Source organism: Chelmon rostratus, chromosome 6 (genome assembly GCF_017976325.1).
Source record: "Chelmon rostratus isolate fCheRos1 chromosome 6, fCheRos1.pri, whole genome shotgun sequence".
Lineage (NCBI taxonomy): Eukaryota > Metazoa > Chordata > Actinopteri > Chaetodontiformes > Chaetodontidae > Chelmon > Chelmon rostratus.
Window position 1 is genome coordinate 25,524,540 of NC_055663.1, and position 15,481 is coordinate 25,540,020.

General features: G+C 42.2%; 2 protein-coding genes across 3 annotated transcripts; both read left to right on the forward strand.

The window, feature by feature from the left end:
• Nucleotides 1-2,216: 2,216 nt before the first annotated feature.
• On the forward strand, nt 2,217-9,176 carry zgc:172145 (uncharacterized protein LOC559095 homolog). Its single transcript, XM_041938894.1, has 3 exons — nt 2,217-2,403; nt 3,751-3,897; nt 6,981-9,176. The coding sequence occupies exons 1-3, from the start codon at nt 2,236-2,238 to the stop codon at nt 7,269-7,271; spliced, it is 606 nt and encodes a 201-aa protein (XP_041794828.1). The 5' UTR covers nt 2,217-2,235; the 3' UTR covers nt 7,272-9,176.
• A 1,636-nt stretch (nt 9,177-10,812) lies between these two features.
• On the forward strand, nt 10,813-14,722 carry myod1 (myogenic differentiation 1). Of its 2 annotated transcripts, none has more exons than XM_041938892.1 (3): nt 10,813-11,558; nt 12,427-12,508; nt 13,168-14,722. In XM_041938892.1, the coding sequence occupies exons 1-3, from the start codon at nt 10,968-10,970 to the stop codon at nt 13,389-13,391; spliced, it is 897 nt and encodes a 298-aa protein (XP_041794826.1). In that variant the 5' UTR covers nt 10,813-10,967; the 3' UTR covers nt 13,392-14,722. The 2 variants fall into 2 exon arrangements, with proteins under 2 accessions (XP_041794826.1, XP_041794827.1); XM_041938893.1 differs by having other exon boundaries at nt 13,171-14,722.
• Nucleotides 14,723-15,481: the final 759 nt, after the last annotated feature.

The window sequence follows — 15,481 nt, forward strand, 5'->3', positions numbered from 1 at the left end:
ATACAGCCCACTATGGCTGTGTTGTCCACGAACTTCTGTACATGACAGAGCTCGAGTTGTACTGAAAGTCGGACGTGCACAGGGTGAACAGGACCGGAGAGAGCACAGTTCCCTGCGGTGCTCCTGTGCTGCTGGCCACAGTGTTGGACCTGCAGTCCCCCAGCTTCACATACTGATGGTGTTATCGCTGGAGAAGTCCAAGAATGTAATCCTCACAGCACCACTGTCTCTGTTCAGGTGAGAGAGAGATCGGTGGAGCAGGAAGATGATGGCGTCCTCCACCCCCATCTTCTCCAGGTAAGCAAACTGCAGAGGGTCAAGAGCGTGGTGGATCTGTGGCGCAGAGCAGCAGCCGTTCCATGGTCTTCATCACGTGTGACGTTTCTTAGGGACTGGAATGATGCAGGATGTCTTCCACAGCTGGGGAACCCTCCCTTGTCCCAAGCTCAGGTTGAATATGCGCTGAAGGGGGTGTCCCAGCTCCCTCGCACAGGCCTTCAGTAGTCGTGGTGATACTCCATCTGGACCTGCAGCTTTGCAGCCTCTTCAGCTCACTGCAGACCTGAGCTGCTGTGATTGTGTTGGATGAAATAGAGAAAAATAAACTCAGATTTGTGTATCAGAACTTTGTTTTTTCTTCATCTGATGAACCCTCAGATTTATCTGCTGACCCTCTGGAGGTGCCCGACCCCCAGGTTAGCAGTAACAGTATGTGACATAGTTGAAAGTAGCTCCACCTGCAGCAGCTCCACCTGCAGCAGCTCCAACAGTAAAATGCTGCTCTAATATTGATGCTTCAGTATCAACAATCTAATAATATCACATAGAATCAGAGATCAGTCACAGGCAATGTTTTACTCCACAGACAGTACTTTTACTGCATGAAGCTGACAATACTGCTGTACTTTCACTGCAGGAAGCTGATAATACTGCTGTACTTTTACTGCATGAAGCTGATAATACTGCTGTACTTTTACTGCATGAAGCTGACAATACTGCTGTACTTTTACTGCTGGAAGCTGATAATACTGCTGTACTTTTACTGCATGAAGCTGATAATACTACTGTACTTTTACTGCAGGAAGCTGATAATACTGCTGTACTTTTATTGCATGAAGCTGATAATACTACTGTACTTTTACTGCATGAAGCCAATAATACTGCTGTACTTTTACTGCAGGAAGCTGATAATACTGCTGTACTTTTTCTGCAGGAAGCTAATAATACTACTGTACTTTTACTGCAGGAAGCTGATAATGTTGCTGTACTTTTACTGCATGAAGCCGATAATACTGCTGTTCTTTTACTGCAGGAAGCTGATAATACTACTGTACTTTTACGGCATGAAGCTGATAATACTACTGTACTTTTACTGCAGGAGGCTGATAATACTGCTGTACTTTTATTGCATGAAGCTGATAATACTACTGTACTTTTACTGCATGAAGCCAATAATACTGCTGTACTTTTACTGCAGGAAGCTGATAATACTGCTGTACTTTTATTGCATGAAGCTGATAATACTGCTGTACTTTTACAGCATGAAGCTGATAATACTGCTGTACTTTTACTGCAGGAAGCTGATAATACTGCTGTACTTTTTCTGCAGGAAGCTAATAATACTACTGTACTTTTACTGCAGGAAGCTGATAATACTGCTGTACTTTTACTGCATGAAGCCGATAATACTGCTGTTCTTTTACTGCAGGAAGCTGATAATACTACTGTACTTTTACTGCATGAAGCCAATAATACTGCTGTACTTTTACTGTGGGAAGCTGCACTTTTTGCAAGTTTTTTGTTAATAGTTGTGTACTTTTATTTAAGTAGGATTTTGTAACTTAAATAGGAGTTGATGTGATCGAGATGAAAATGAATTAAAATGTCTCATCTAGAAACTGCAGATTTCTGATGTGAAAACGTAGAATTTAAATAAAAACCAGTAAAGGAAAATTTTTGTATGTGGACTGACTCCATCACTCTGCTCTCATCTTCACAGGAGAATCATTCTGTTATATAACCTTTGCTGTTTCCGTGGCTGCAGCCCAAACGCACCGGATGAACTTGAGCAGCTGACCGGGAAACAGTTGATCCTTGCAGGCTAAATTTATCCTCTGTTGACGGTTCAGGTCGGCTGGACGAGGACGCGTTTATCAGTCGAGCTCATCACCTGCAGTTCCCCTCTGCCGTCGGTCGTTGTGTCCGGACCTTGCTTCTCCTGGATCGGGCGGAGACATGGCTGAGCCCGCAGGGAAGCGGTTGAAGAGCAGCCTCCCGCTGTGCAGAACGCACCGGAGCTCCGCGGGCAGCCGGGCCAGACTCAACCTGCAGGCCGCCGTGGAGGAGGCTCTGTGCGGGGTGAGCAGCCTGCTGTGGGACGGAGCGTACCGGCTGCAGGCGCTGGTAGGAGACACGAGCATCCGGCATGGAGCTCTGCACTGTGTGACCGACAGCTGCTCATGACAGATGATCAAAACAGGGACTTCACCCGCTGTGGAAAGTAACGAAGAAACTACATTTACTCAAGTACTTCTACTTTACTTGAGTATTTCAAACTTATGCCTCTTTATACTTCTGCTCCACCACATCTCAGAGGGAAATACTGCACTTTTTACTCCACTACATTTGTCTGACAGCTTTAGTTACTAGTTACTTTTCAGATTACATTTTTGCCTGCCTGTCCAGTGAAAGCTCGAATCTCCAGCTGTGTTGATGTTGAAAGTTTGGGATAAACTGAAAGATGAAGTTTTCCTTCATGTCTAAAGAAAAGTCTCCTTCTGCTTCAGCTACATAAACTGTTTAAAAAGCCTCCTGGGTCACACAGCTGAAAACAGGCTGTTTTTCTGAGATACGAGGTTCTCACAGGACAGCCAGGCTACAAACATATGATGATCTTATAGAATATGATGCATCGCTGTAGATTAAACCAGCCAACAGTATATAAAGTAGTTCAAAGGAGCTCAACCTGAAACATCTGCAGCAGTAAAATGCAGCATTAATTCAGCAGGAATATTAATCCACAAACATCAGATATGATAGAGAAACACTGACAGGAACATTTTACTGATACAGCAACACTTTAAGTACTTAAAGTACTGTCTGCCTGTAACACTAATTATTTCAAAATGTTGAATGATTGAACGTATTTGAGCCTCAAACAGAAATAAAACCATGTAAGAAGTTTAGAGGGAAAATGTCAACAACTCAGACATCTGAAACATGACAAGAGGCAGAGACCGGTTAGGAGCCACTGGTTTAACCTTAACATTAGAGGGGTGCAGGAAAAAGTACAATATCTTACTCTGAAATGTAGAAGCCTATAGCAGCATAAAATGAAAATACTCAAGTAAAGTAGATTGAAACAGGACTTGAGTACTTTCCACGGTGCCAGTGAGCAGAACATAAAGCATTGTTGCCACCATTAGAAGAGATGTTTGTAAAGCTGATTATGAAAACTATCCTTCCATTATTATCCTTTCTATTATATATTTTGAATAAAGATGCTTTTATATTTGTTAAACTGTCTCAGAGCGGGAAAAGCTGTTTTAATGTGTGACATCATCACAGTATAAAGTCTGAGGGAGGCGCCATTATGGACTCCAGTATCCAGCTCTTACGATACGTCCCTGGTTTACACTTATAAAAACATCCGTTTTGACTGAGCACGGTTCACTGATGAGGTGTCGGCGTGTCGTTGTCATGTCACTCTGTGTGCATTTCAGCGTTCAGCCGTTCTCATATCTCCTGCAGGCCAGTGTGTTTGAGCGGGACGACGTCGCTCTTCCCCGCGTCGCTTCGTTCTTCCACCAGGATGCGCTGAAGCAGGAGAGGGAGGCCGAGGCCATGCTGGGCTACCTGGCCGAGAGAGGGGGCAGCTACTGTGGCAAGGACATCCAGGTGAGAACCAACGTTTTTCTCCTTTATGATCTTTTTACTGTTGTTCTTCCTGGTTGTTTTAAGTTAACTGCAAACACTTATAACCTTTAATGTAGCTGTAATGAATAGAGTATTTAATTCCTTCACTTGCGTCAATGTCGCAGTACCACAATGTAAAAATACTTCAAAAAAAGTATGCAGATATTATTAATGAAATGTGCTCGTTATATATCAAAAGTACATGCAGAATTATGCAGATTGACCCCTTTTCTGACTGTACTATTGTACTTTATATACTGTTCATCTATATGCAACCAGTAATCAGTAATCCCAGCTGTAAGATGAAGTACAATATCTCCTTCTTTAGTAGAGGTAGAAGTACTTTGTTATTGTCCTGCACTGTCAGGCAGAAGTCAGCCAGGGGTCAGGTTCAAGAGCATTTGCTCCCTCAGCAGGTGGGGGAGGGCTGTTGGAGGCAGCTCCTCGAGGGTCCTGAGGGGCGTTGAGATGATCCGGTACGAAGACTTGATTTGTGGATCCATTTTGAAACTGAATTTATGATCTGAACTTTATCTGTGAGACGGAGAAGCTTCAGTCTGTAACAGCGTTCTCGGTTTACTCTGCCAGCAGCCTCGCGTTCCTCCCGAAACGGATTTATTTTTCCTCCTGTGCGATCCTTCATTTTGTCAGAGCAGGTGTCTCGCTGTGTTTTTTCCTCATGGCAGAGATCTCAGTTTGGAATGGAGCTCTTCATTTGGGCCAGGCGTTAGCCGCAGGATGGGGGCATGCGGGGGGTTAAGACACCGAGAGGCTGGAGAGGCAGGGAGGGAGGTTAAACCCCCGGAGACCTGCCCCCGGCTCTGGCCTAAAGCCGGTCGGGGTGTACATTTCCCTGCCTGAGTTCCGGAAAATTGGCGAGATTAATGCTGCGGCAGAGGGACGGTGGTGCTGATGGCGTTTCCAGATGGCCAATGGCATCGGCGGCAGCGGCGTTGGCGCGTCGCAGCATGGCCTCCGACCGCAGGCCCGGGTTTATGAGTCGTGTAAAATCGTTTCAGGACTGAGGCCGGGGCCCAGTCAGCAGCAGTTTGGGAGACCTTGTTATCCGTCTCTGAAGTGCCGTTTACCTCTCGGACGAGTCCGGCGCTGCCCGCTTCAGTTGATGTGGTTTCTGTTGGTTGGACTGGTTTGGTTTGTGTGCTGCTGATGTTCTCCTGTGGACAGGGTCAGCAGCAACCGAAAAGACCTTCATAACAAACCACTACCAGCTGAAGTGTAAGCTTTAACTGATATCAGTGCTTCATCTTGGCTTCAGACCCCTTCCTTTGGCGCTATGTTCTCTCGACCGTAGAACTTCTGTATTCTTGTGCTGTTTCACGCCACCAATCAGCTGTTTGGATCAGGGTTCCAGCAGTTGATGACAGAAAATAAGAGAAAATAAAAATGAGTGATTAAAACAGGAGCAACAACGAAATGCTGCTGACTCTGAGCCAAGAGGAAACCTTTATGAGGCAGAGTAAACAGAAGAACTAGGTTTAGGATTAGGTTTTAGGGTTACTTCTGTAGACGCTGCATTTCTTTTCCGGGCTGTTTGTTACGTCATTTAACATACTTGTAGGGATTCGGAGCTGTATTACCTGATGGCTGAGAACAGCAGTGCTCTTCAACAAGTGGTGGTCTGGACCAGCGCCTGGACTGCTGTTTAGGTTGAGAAAATGTAGAGCCAAAGGAACACCTCCTACACCTGCACTCCTGCTGCTTCTCCAAACTGGTGGTGTTCTGACCTCCATCCACTGTAGGTAATACAAGGTACCTCATACAAGCCCGCTTCAAAAAAGCTGAACTGTCCCTTTAGAATAAGCCGTGCACATGTTTGCCGCTCCAAATATAACATGGAGACAAAATGACATGAGCACATCATGGAGAAGGACTTTCATTCTGAAGAAACTCAATCAGTCACAAACGCAGCTACGAAAGTGGGTCAAATTAGTCTGAGTGTCAAGTTTAAAGTTAGTCTGGCAATCAGCTCTGTGATATAAAAGTTTTCTGAGCGAAATGAGACAACTGTCTCGTGTTGAAGCCCTTAAATGAAAAATACAAGTTAAAGTCTGCCACATTTTCAAAGTGTTGAACAGAACAACGAACATATTGATGATTCATCTATTTCTAAATGTGAAGTTCATCCTCTGGGAAGCAAGAATGTGAAAAGCAAGTTTTGTGGAAATCTGTGCATTAGATTCATGTGTACAAGTGGAGATTTTATCCTGATTGGGGTCAGAGGGTCCTACAAATCACTAGGATTCATCCTCTGGAGACCATGAGTTTTTACCAGGAGTAAAAATGAGCTTTTAACCAGGAGAGCCACATCTAGCAAAAACACCCCATACACCTGGACTTAACATGGGATCTATATCCAGATACGTTGTCTGGATAATAAACAATCCGATGCGGCCTTTGTGTTTACGCCTTATATTTTTCAAGCCTTCTCGTCATCCTCGTTGAGATCACATCCTTATCCGCTGGAGCGAAACTTGTGTGTGAGTAATATGGGATGGTGGCAACAGATTCCCTTAAAAATCAGCTTGTGAGGTCTTGAGTTAGAGGAAGCGTCAAACTTGAAAAACTTTATACATTAAGTAATTCCTTTGAAAACTACGGTGTCAGTTTGTCCAGGTGTGTAGAGCGGTGCACCTTTTGTCACTTTCGTGGCACAGAACCGATGTACAATCAGTAATTAGAGGCCTGTCTCTTTCAGTCTTCTCGCCTGCTCGCTCTTTATATTTGAACAACAATTTATATTTTATGTTACCTAAAAACACATACACATGTGCAGAATACGGATGTCAGCATGTCGTACGTTTTGCATTTACGCCGACCTAAGATCCAAACACAATGTGAGCCAGACTACCTCCGAATGTGGTCGGGAAGATCACTTTCTGATCACAGCAGATTTACACCTTCCTTTAAAATACCATTTTTCCATCTATCTTATCCCATCCTGCCACAAGTGGGTCAAGTTTTGGTGTCTGATTACTGCTCAGACAACTAATTACTGTACTCTGGAATCCGGCCTGTCATGATATTCATTTGACTTGGATTTTCAGAAGCCGGGCTGCGAGGGCGTCTGTGCAGTGTTACCGGCTCTGGAGCTCCTGCTGCTCCAGCTAAAGGAGGAAGTTGGCGTCCTGGTTGAGCTGAACCAGCTGGCTCGCAACCACGGAGACCCGCACACTGCCAGCGTTGTGAAGAGCCGCTTCTTGGCGCCGCGGGTGGACCGCCTCAAACTGCTGGGAGACCTGATGACCAGCGCCGGCCGGGTGGGCTGCACCCATGACCAAACAGGGGGGTTCGGGGAGTACATCCTGAACGAGCTGCAGGAAGAGCTGACCAGATGATCGATCAGTCACAGAAGTCTTGATCGATGTGTGTTGGTGGACATGATTCACCTTTCTGTATTTTTCCACAGAGAGCAAAAGTTCAATTCCTCAAAATAGACATTAGTGTCATCTCCCTGCCTTCTGTACAGAGATATGTCCAGGACATCCCATATGAAGCCTAGCTTAGCACAAAGACTGGAAGACGTAACTGCTATCTTAGCTCCATAAAAAGAGAAAAAAGACCTTCAAGGAACCCTGTAGTTGTCTGATTTACACCTGCAGTACACAACTGAGGCTGTCCAGGCTGTGTTTAAGCTAGCTTAGCACAAAGACTGAAGGCAGTTCAGTGGAAACTGTTTGCCTAGCTCTGTTAAAAGAAAAAAAAACTCCAATGCTATCTGATTTACACCGTTGCGAGTTCTCCATTAAATATTTAAATTTGAATATTCTTCATGGAAAACACTGCTAGCTAACTGGCAAGTCTCGACGCCGTGTTTGTTTGTGAGTGTATCGTATGTTTGTTCTCTTTTATGATTGATATGTAAGTGAATCGTCTGAGTGGAGAGGCACTTCTTGTTAAACATTAAATTCAGCTGAGTGAGGCTGTCTGCCGTACTTAGCTTAGCGTCAAATTAAAACAATTAACTGTCAGCTAATTGATTGGCTAAATCATGACCTGGCAAGTCATTCACATTGTATGAGTGTTGTGTTTGCGAGCTTTCTCTCTTCTGTTATTAATTCGTGAATAATGGAATGGGAAGAAATGTAGCCTAGCTTAGCACAAAACCTGAAAGCAGGGAGTTTTTACAAGCCATGCTCTGCTAAAAAAAGAAGTACCTTCAAACAACTCCAAAGCTGTCTTTTACATTTCTCCATATGTTATCCATTTAATACTTTAATCTCATGAACTTTGTTGGCTTAGCATCTAAAACTGTTAGCTAACTAGCAAGCTGCGACTTGTTCATGTCATTCTTGTAATATGTCGTATTTGTTTGCTCTCTCTTGTGGTTGACTCAGTGTGAACAAACTCAGATAAACAGGAAAGTGAATGAAACCGATTGAGAAAGAGAAGGACAGCATCCAGGATGTATTTAGCCTAGCTTAGCACAAAGACTGGAGGGGAAAAATGCTAGCTTAGCTCTATCAAATACCTCCAAAGCTGTCTGCTTTACATTTGAGGTTACATTTGAGTCCATCTTCCAACGCCTCCAAAGCTATGTGATTTACCTTTGCATCTGTTAGCAACCAGTCCATGCTGTAGTCAGCTGAGTTTAGCTGACAGAGTTAGCGGAGAGCTCAGATCTACACATACACAACAAACTCCTGTATGTTTTTTTCTATTAAATTTATATTTTCCTTCCTCCTGGAATTTAAACGAGGTTTTCTACAAGACATTCAAATCTGAGCAGGTATTCATTCTGACATTTAGAAGCCTACCTGATCACCTTATGGTTGGTATCAAAAAGTGTTGATGTTCAATAACCAGCCCTGTATGTATGTATAGAAAAGTATTTTTGGTTTTCTAAATAATTTTTTAAAACTATTGATGTTTCCTAAATGTACATGATGCCAATAGTGAACGGACACTTTGTTCTTCTGCTGCTCTGCGTCTTCTGTGTTTGAACTTGTGTATTCCAACATATAAATGTAATTGTAGTTTTATTATTTATTCTTCATGTATTCAGTATTTAACTGTGTATTCTTGTTTTGTGAGACATGATGTGTTTCATGGTTGTGTGAAATAGTTTGTTTGCAGATAATTGCAGCTAATGATTGGTTTTTGTGATTTTTTAAGACAGAAACTTGGGTTTGTTGTGCACGGTGTCAGAAAGTGTGTCAGAAAACATCAGAACATCAGAAAGTGATTTATAAGATTTGTAAGCTACAACAGATTTTTGATACAAGCTGGGATCTTTGTTTCAAATGCAAGTCATGTCTGAAAGTTTTCCAAAAATCCTGTTGAATCTTTTGAAAATAAAGTTTGAAAAATGGCTTTGTAGCAATCAGTTTTTTGCAGCATGAGAAGTCTTGTTTCATATTTAAAAAATAATAAGATATATATCAAAATGACTGATTTTTAAGCATCATTCAGCACAATTCCAGACTTTCTAGATGGAACATTTTTTTAAGTTTAACTGTGTTTCACTGGAGTTTAGAGACATTACACTTGTACGAACAAATCTTTAATAGCAGCAAAAAACATTAACAGCTTGTATTTAGTTGTTGTCAAGGCTTAGTTCCTGTATTAAAAGACCTGTCAATCATTTTTGGAGTGATAGTGATAATCCTTTGAGTGGAGGGTTTGAATATTTTCTCATCCACAGAGTACAGCTTCTAACCATCTGTCACGTTTGACTGGCAGAGGTTGATGGCTAGTTAATTCACAGCCTGCAAGACCAAGCTCAAGTCAGACAGAGTCCCCGCCGGTCTGCAGGATCCGCTCCGCAGCGCCCTCCAGCAGCAGCTCAGCTGTACTGCAGCGATGTGAAACCGCTGCATGTTCTGTGAAAATAACAAACTGTATTTTGATGTTTGTGGATGGAGTCGGCGCAGTGAGGACAGCTGGGTGGAGAGCTGCAGGCAGGGAGGCGGAGGTCCGTGAATCTCCGTCTATAAATAAGCTCAATGACATTTAACTTGATTACTGAGTTCACACTTTCACGCAGTATTTACACTCTTTAAAAACGGAGGCGCTGTTTGGAGGCTTCTCTTCTGATTAGTTTTACCTCCACAGAAATGAAACAAATATCAGATTTTTTTTAACAGCTTCAGCTCCGACATCACCAACATCACAAAACACCGGTGAGGAGGTCAAAGGTCAGAAGTCACAGCTGTATGCCAACAAACGAATAAGAACAACTGTCTTAAATTTTGTTTGCCCTAATTTTGATCACTTTTATTAAATCCTCACACCTGAAATAAACATTAATACGACTCAAGCTTTTTTCACCGTTTACTGCTTTGATTTAGATTTTTTTTCTAATAGACTTAAATAAATGAAAATGTTCGTTTATTCTATATTCTATATTATACTATTATATTATGCCTTCAAACCCTTCCTTTTAAACATATTCCTTCCCTTTAATTCAGTCTCTCTTTTGTCTTTATCCCTCATTGTCTTCTTATGAATCAGATGAGATTAGATTTAAAATTTCTCTTTTGTTTTATCTCTCTTTCTCACACTCCTGTCATCACTTCATGCTGCAAACTGTTTTATTTAAACGCCACATTTGACCACATGTGAGTTTCAGTCAGGAAGAATCGTGAGGTGCAGAAGAACCTGAAGAAAACGCAGAAGAGGAAAATGTCTGAATCAGATTTCTCTGCAGTGTTTGTGTGTGTTCCCCGCTGTGTGCAGCACTATATTACCCTGCTCTTACTGCTCTGTTAGGAGTAATTGTACACTAATTACCGTGAAGTTGTAAACCCCTCCTGCCGCCAGCTGATTGGTCAGACCTCAGTGGTCATCGTCACCCTGACCCCGCCCCCCGAGGGTGTCCCAGGTATAAGGGGCTCCAGGTCAGCAGCTGAGAGGACAGAACAGTTTGTGACAGGACTCTACATTCCCCCACATCACTGAAACTGCTTCTGAGTCTCCCTCCTCTCATTTCTTCTTTCTTTCTTTCTTTCTTTCTTCTGGTTTTTGGCCTGAAGACGCTTCCGTCTCTCTCGCTGGATTTTCTTCCTCCTCTTCGGTGTGTTTGGGACTGAATCATGGAGCTGTCGGATATCTCTTTCCCCATCCCTGCCGCCGATGACTTCTATGACGACCCCTGCTTCAACACCAGCGACATGCACTTCTTTGAGGACCTGGACCCGCGGTTGGTCCATGTGGGCCTTCTGAAGCCGGACGACTCCTCCTCTTCATCCTCACCCTCCCCTTCCTCCTCCTCTTCATCCTCTCCGTCATCCCTGCTACACCTCCATCACCACGCCGAGGTGGAGGACGACGAGCACGTCCGCGCCCCCAGCGGGCACCACCAGGCGGGCCGCTGCCTGCTCTGGGCCTGCAAGGCCTGCAAGAGGAAGACCACCAACGCGGACCGGCGGAAGGCGGCCACGCTGCGGGAGCGCCGGCGGCTCAGCAAAGTCAACGACGCCTTCGAGACCCTGAAGCGCTGCACGACAGCCAACCCCAACCAGCGGCTGCCCAAGGTGGAGATCCTGCGCAACGCCATCAGCTACATCGAGTCCCTGCAGGCGCTGCTGCGCGGTGGGCAGGACGACAGCTTCTACCCGGTGCTGGAGCACTACAGCGGGGACTCAGACGCCTCCAGCCCCCGCTCCAACTGCTCCGACGGCATGGTGAGTTCAGGGCCTGACAGGTGTTCAGGAGGGGGGTCAGTGCAGAGGAGTCTGTCTGTGCGCTGTGTTGTGCGTCTTTACGCACGGACACGTTCCTTCACTCAAGACTCGGGAAACTTTGCTTCGTTTGTTGTTTCATTTGATTTTTGCTCGTTATGTTATATTTAATGAATGAAACGTGCGTTGATCTCATGGTTTACGATGGCTGCTCTTCAAATGTTGATTTGAACGTTTCCACGCGTCATTTTAACTCATGAAACTTCACTTCACTTATTAAGTTCGTTACAGCTTTAAAGTGGATATTTCCTCTATTTTTGCGGTTGAATCTCTGGGGTTTTGTAGCTCGTTTGAGTGTGGTTTTTCTGTGATTTAGCGTTGAAAGAAGAGTAAAGAACAAATGCAAAGTCTGTTCCCTCTCGCCGTCGGTCCGCACAGCGCCTGTTGCAGCATCTTAATGATCGCTTCTGTCCTCAGTGAATAAAACACTGACTTTCACTGTAAAACCGCGTCAGAAACGAACATCGATTAAATAAGACTTGAAGTGTTTTTCTGTTCCACTTCGTTTTGTTATCACTTTATTTGATGAATCGAATTTTCGTTGATCCGCATTAATTCAGCCGTTCGAGAAAAAAGTCCGAATCATTTCATTTAAGAAGAATCTTAATCTATAATAATTCTGTATGATTCAGTCTGTAAATGTAGAAATATTCGTCTGTTTTTTCTACAGTTCTGTAAATTATTTGGACTCAGTTTTTTTTTTTTTTTTTATTTCCATTCATTTTTTGTCATATTTGCTGCCACCTCAGGCTTCTGGTTTTCCTGAACCTGATCAGAGTTCCGTGTTCTAACATCTTCTTTCTCTCCTCAGACGGATTTTAACGGCCCGACCTGTCAGTCAAACAGAAGAGGAAGTTATGAAAGCAGCTCTTATTTCTCCGAGACTCCAAACGGTGAGAAACCTGTCAGGACCTCACTGATATCAGCTGCTAACAGGCCAATCACGCTGCTAATTAAGATTCTTAATGACTTTACTGACACTTGGTAGTGAAAGAAAACCAGCAGGTAAAAACCAACAAGACAAGCCGTAAAAACAGCCGCTAAATGAGGCCAATAAAACCATCAAAGGTTTCAGTTCTAGAGACGCGTTTGTATAAATAAGAAGCCTAATCTGTCTGCTCAGGTCAAAAAGAGAAGATTTTACTGAAAGTATCATTTTACTGTTAGATATTATAAAACTGTTAAATCATTTAAGATGAACACTGGAGCTCCATCAGAACGAATATTCAACTTCTGGCACATTTTACTGAAACACATGAAATCAATCCATAGATGAACGCATCCCTTTTGTAATAATCTTTATATTTTTATTTGCAGTAAATCCACAATTTTTAAAATAAAACTCCAACAAATGGAATAAAATAAAAATTTTAAAAAAGCACCAAACCACATGTGACGCAATTCCTGACGGCAGTTCAATCACTCAATAATGAGGCTTCTTCCATTTCCACTCAGCTGCTGTTTTTCTGGATTATTTTGTAATTTAACTGTTAACATGAGAGTCAAGAAAAGTGTTTTTTTTTAGTTATTAATTGCGCTGTTTCGTCTCCAGCAGGCGGTCTGAAGAGTGAGCGGAGCTCGGTGGTCTCCAGTCTGGACTGTCTGTCCAGCATCGTGGAGCGAATCTCCACTGACAACAGCAGCCTGCTGCCGCCCGCCGATGGTCCTGGGTCCCCGCCGGCAGACCCGGCCAGCGAGGCTGCTGCCCCGGGGCCCATCCAGATCCCCTCCCCGACTGCCAGCCAGGACCCCAACCTGATCTACCAAGTCCTATAGAGCCTCACACCTGGGACTTTACCATCCTGTCACACAACACAGATCCACACACTTAAGCTGAGAAAGTATGGAAGCTCATTCCTGCCGGAAACAAACCAACAGAACAGAATGTGAAACATCATTCAAGCTGCAGTTTGACAATAATGTAAAAAACCTGAAGGCCAATTTACAAATCTTACTTCCTGTTACTGACCTCTCAACCACGTTACTCAGTTTTCATCACTGGATGGATTTAATGTTTTATATCAAATGTTCTAGATTTTTATAGGTACTGAGCAAAATCCATGCACTGATGAAGATCATGTGATACAGCTGAAAGCTCTGGAAACCACGAGTTAAGATTTTTTTTTTTTTTAATAAGAACAATATTATATCACAATTTAAATCTTAATTCAGTCTTAATTCAGTAGCTGCAAATGTAATGTAAAAAATTCTATGTGCATCAGAAACAAATTAGAAACAAATCTTAATAATAATTAGCAGAAAGAAAGTCAGAATTACATGATGCTAAATATGTAATTTTAATTTTTCAGAATTAATTTTGTTGATCTCACACTTTGATGAAAAAGGGAAACAAATATAAAAATATAACTGAAAGTCAGCTAAAGCCCAGTAAAAGTTTAATTTATTTTCTGGCAGGAATGACCTTCCATATTTTACCCCCTGATTCCCTTTCCTGCTGTTAAAATAAGTGGCGTAAATTTCAGATCTAGATGAAACCACTTGAATGCTGGGAAAAGTGGTTTTAAGAGGTTTACTGATGAATAGTAATCAGTTCATTTCTTGCTGTATTTTTATTTCGTTTAAGTTATGGAAAAATATTTTAAGGCTCAGCCGAGTCATTCAGATGGATTTTTCTTCCTTTTGGTGTATTATTCTATTTGATGAAGGACGGAGGCCAACAAAACTCATCCATTTACATTCCTCCACTTTTGTCCATCTGAAGTCCTAAAAGCCCCAGCTGTTCAGTTCCCTCAGGACAAACGAACTGCAATAATCCTGTGATATTTTAGAAAGATGCCAATAAATAAGTAATAAATAACACAACTCAACCACACACACACACAAATACAACCGTGGGAGTATTATAGTGACTTTGTTTCAGACCTCCTTCCTGTCCAAGTCAAAGCCGCCTTCATTCACTGCAGCGGAGGACCATTTTTATGTTTCTGTACATATTCTGTAAATAAGAGCCAATTTGTTCCAACTGAAAGTATTAATTATGTATTTAATGTTTCTGTCTGTGCTTTTGTTTGTTGTGAAAATGTTAAACTTAAACTTTATATTTATACATCTGAAAACTGAGTGACAGTCTAATGACAAATAAATGAACCTGCTTATTTATACATAACAACATGACTCTGATTTTTTATTTCGTTATTTTTAATGTAAAAATTCGTCAGAACTTCCATTCTTTTTATTTGCGATAATTTGCTCTTCAGGCCTACAGATAATTAGCATCTTTTATTTTCTATTCAGGGTAATGGCAACAAATAGGAAACATTTAATATTTTGCAACATGCAACAGAACATTTAGATATAAAGTTCATTTTAATTGGATGTGAGATATTTAATAACTAGAAAATTCATAAACATTTAATTATTAACAGCAGCTATGCATTTTTAAAACTCACACCAGTCTGCTTTTAATATAAATTATAATTGTTTTATTACGTATTTTGATTGATTATTTTTTCTAAATGTTTAATGTGTTCTTGCAGTGTTTTTTCTGAGTTTTGTCACCCAGAAAACTTTCATTTATACTGAGTGAAAAAACTGAAGAAGTGAATTTTAATATCATGAATATTATGATTTCTCTAAAACACAATCAGCGTTTAGATCTTTTTCTTTTTAAACATCGTGGATGTAAAAGTGTGATTTTTGTTAAACAAGCTGCTGAATAAATGCAGAACATTCAACCTCAAACCGCCTGCTCTCTGACTCAAAGAGCAGTAGCGCCATCGTGTGATTGCACAGCAGAACTGCAGGTGTTTCTGCACCGCGTCGATCAAGCTTCCATTCTACTGAAATGTTACCACCCACCAGCTGTTTCACAATATATTCTCTTTTAATTCTTTATATTCTACAGG

What these genes read in the sequence shown, in the direction of transcription:
- zgc:172145 (XM_041938894.1), top strand. Translation starts at nt 2,236, where the DNA reads ATGGCTGAGCCCGCAGGGAAGCGGTTGAAGAGCAGCCTCCCGCTGTGC. An exon ending in CGTACCGGCTGCAGGCGCTG is followed by an intron (nt 2,404 to 3,750) that starts GTAGGAGACACG and finishes TATCTCCTGCAG; the next exon opens with GCCAGTGTGTTTGAGCGGGA. An exon ending in ACTGTGGCAAGGACATCCAG is followed by an intron (nt 3,898 to 6,980) that starts GTGAGAACCAAC and finishes TTGGATTTTCAG; the next exon opens with AAGCCGGGCTGCGAGGGCGT.
- myod1 (XM_041938892.1), top strand. Translation starts at nt 10,968, where the DNA reads ATGGAGCTGTCGGATATCTCTTTCCCCATCCCTGCCGCCGATGACTTC. An exon ending in CCAACTGCTCCGACGGCATG is followed by an intron (nt 11,559 to 12,426) that starts GTGAGTTCAGGG and finishes TTCTCTCCTCAG; the next exon opens with ACGGATTTTAACGGCCCGAC. An exon ending in TTTCTCCGAGACTCCAAACG is followed by an intron (nt 12,509 to 13,167) that starts GTGAGAAACCTG and finishes TTTCGTCTCCAG; the next exon opens with CAGGCGGTCTGAAGAGTGAG.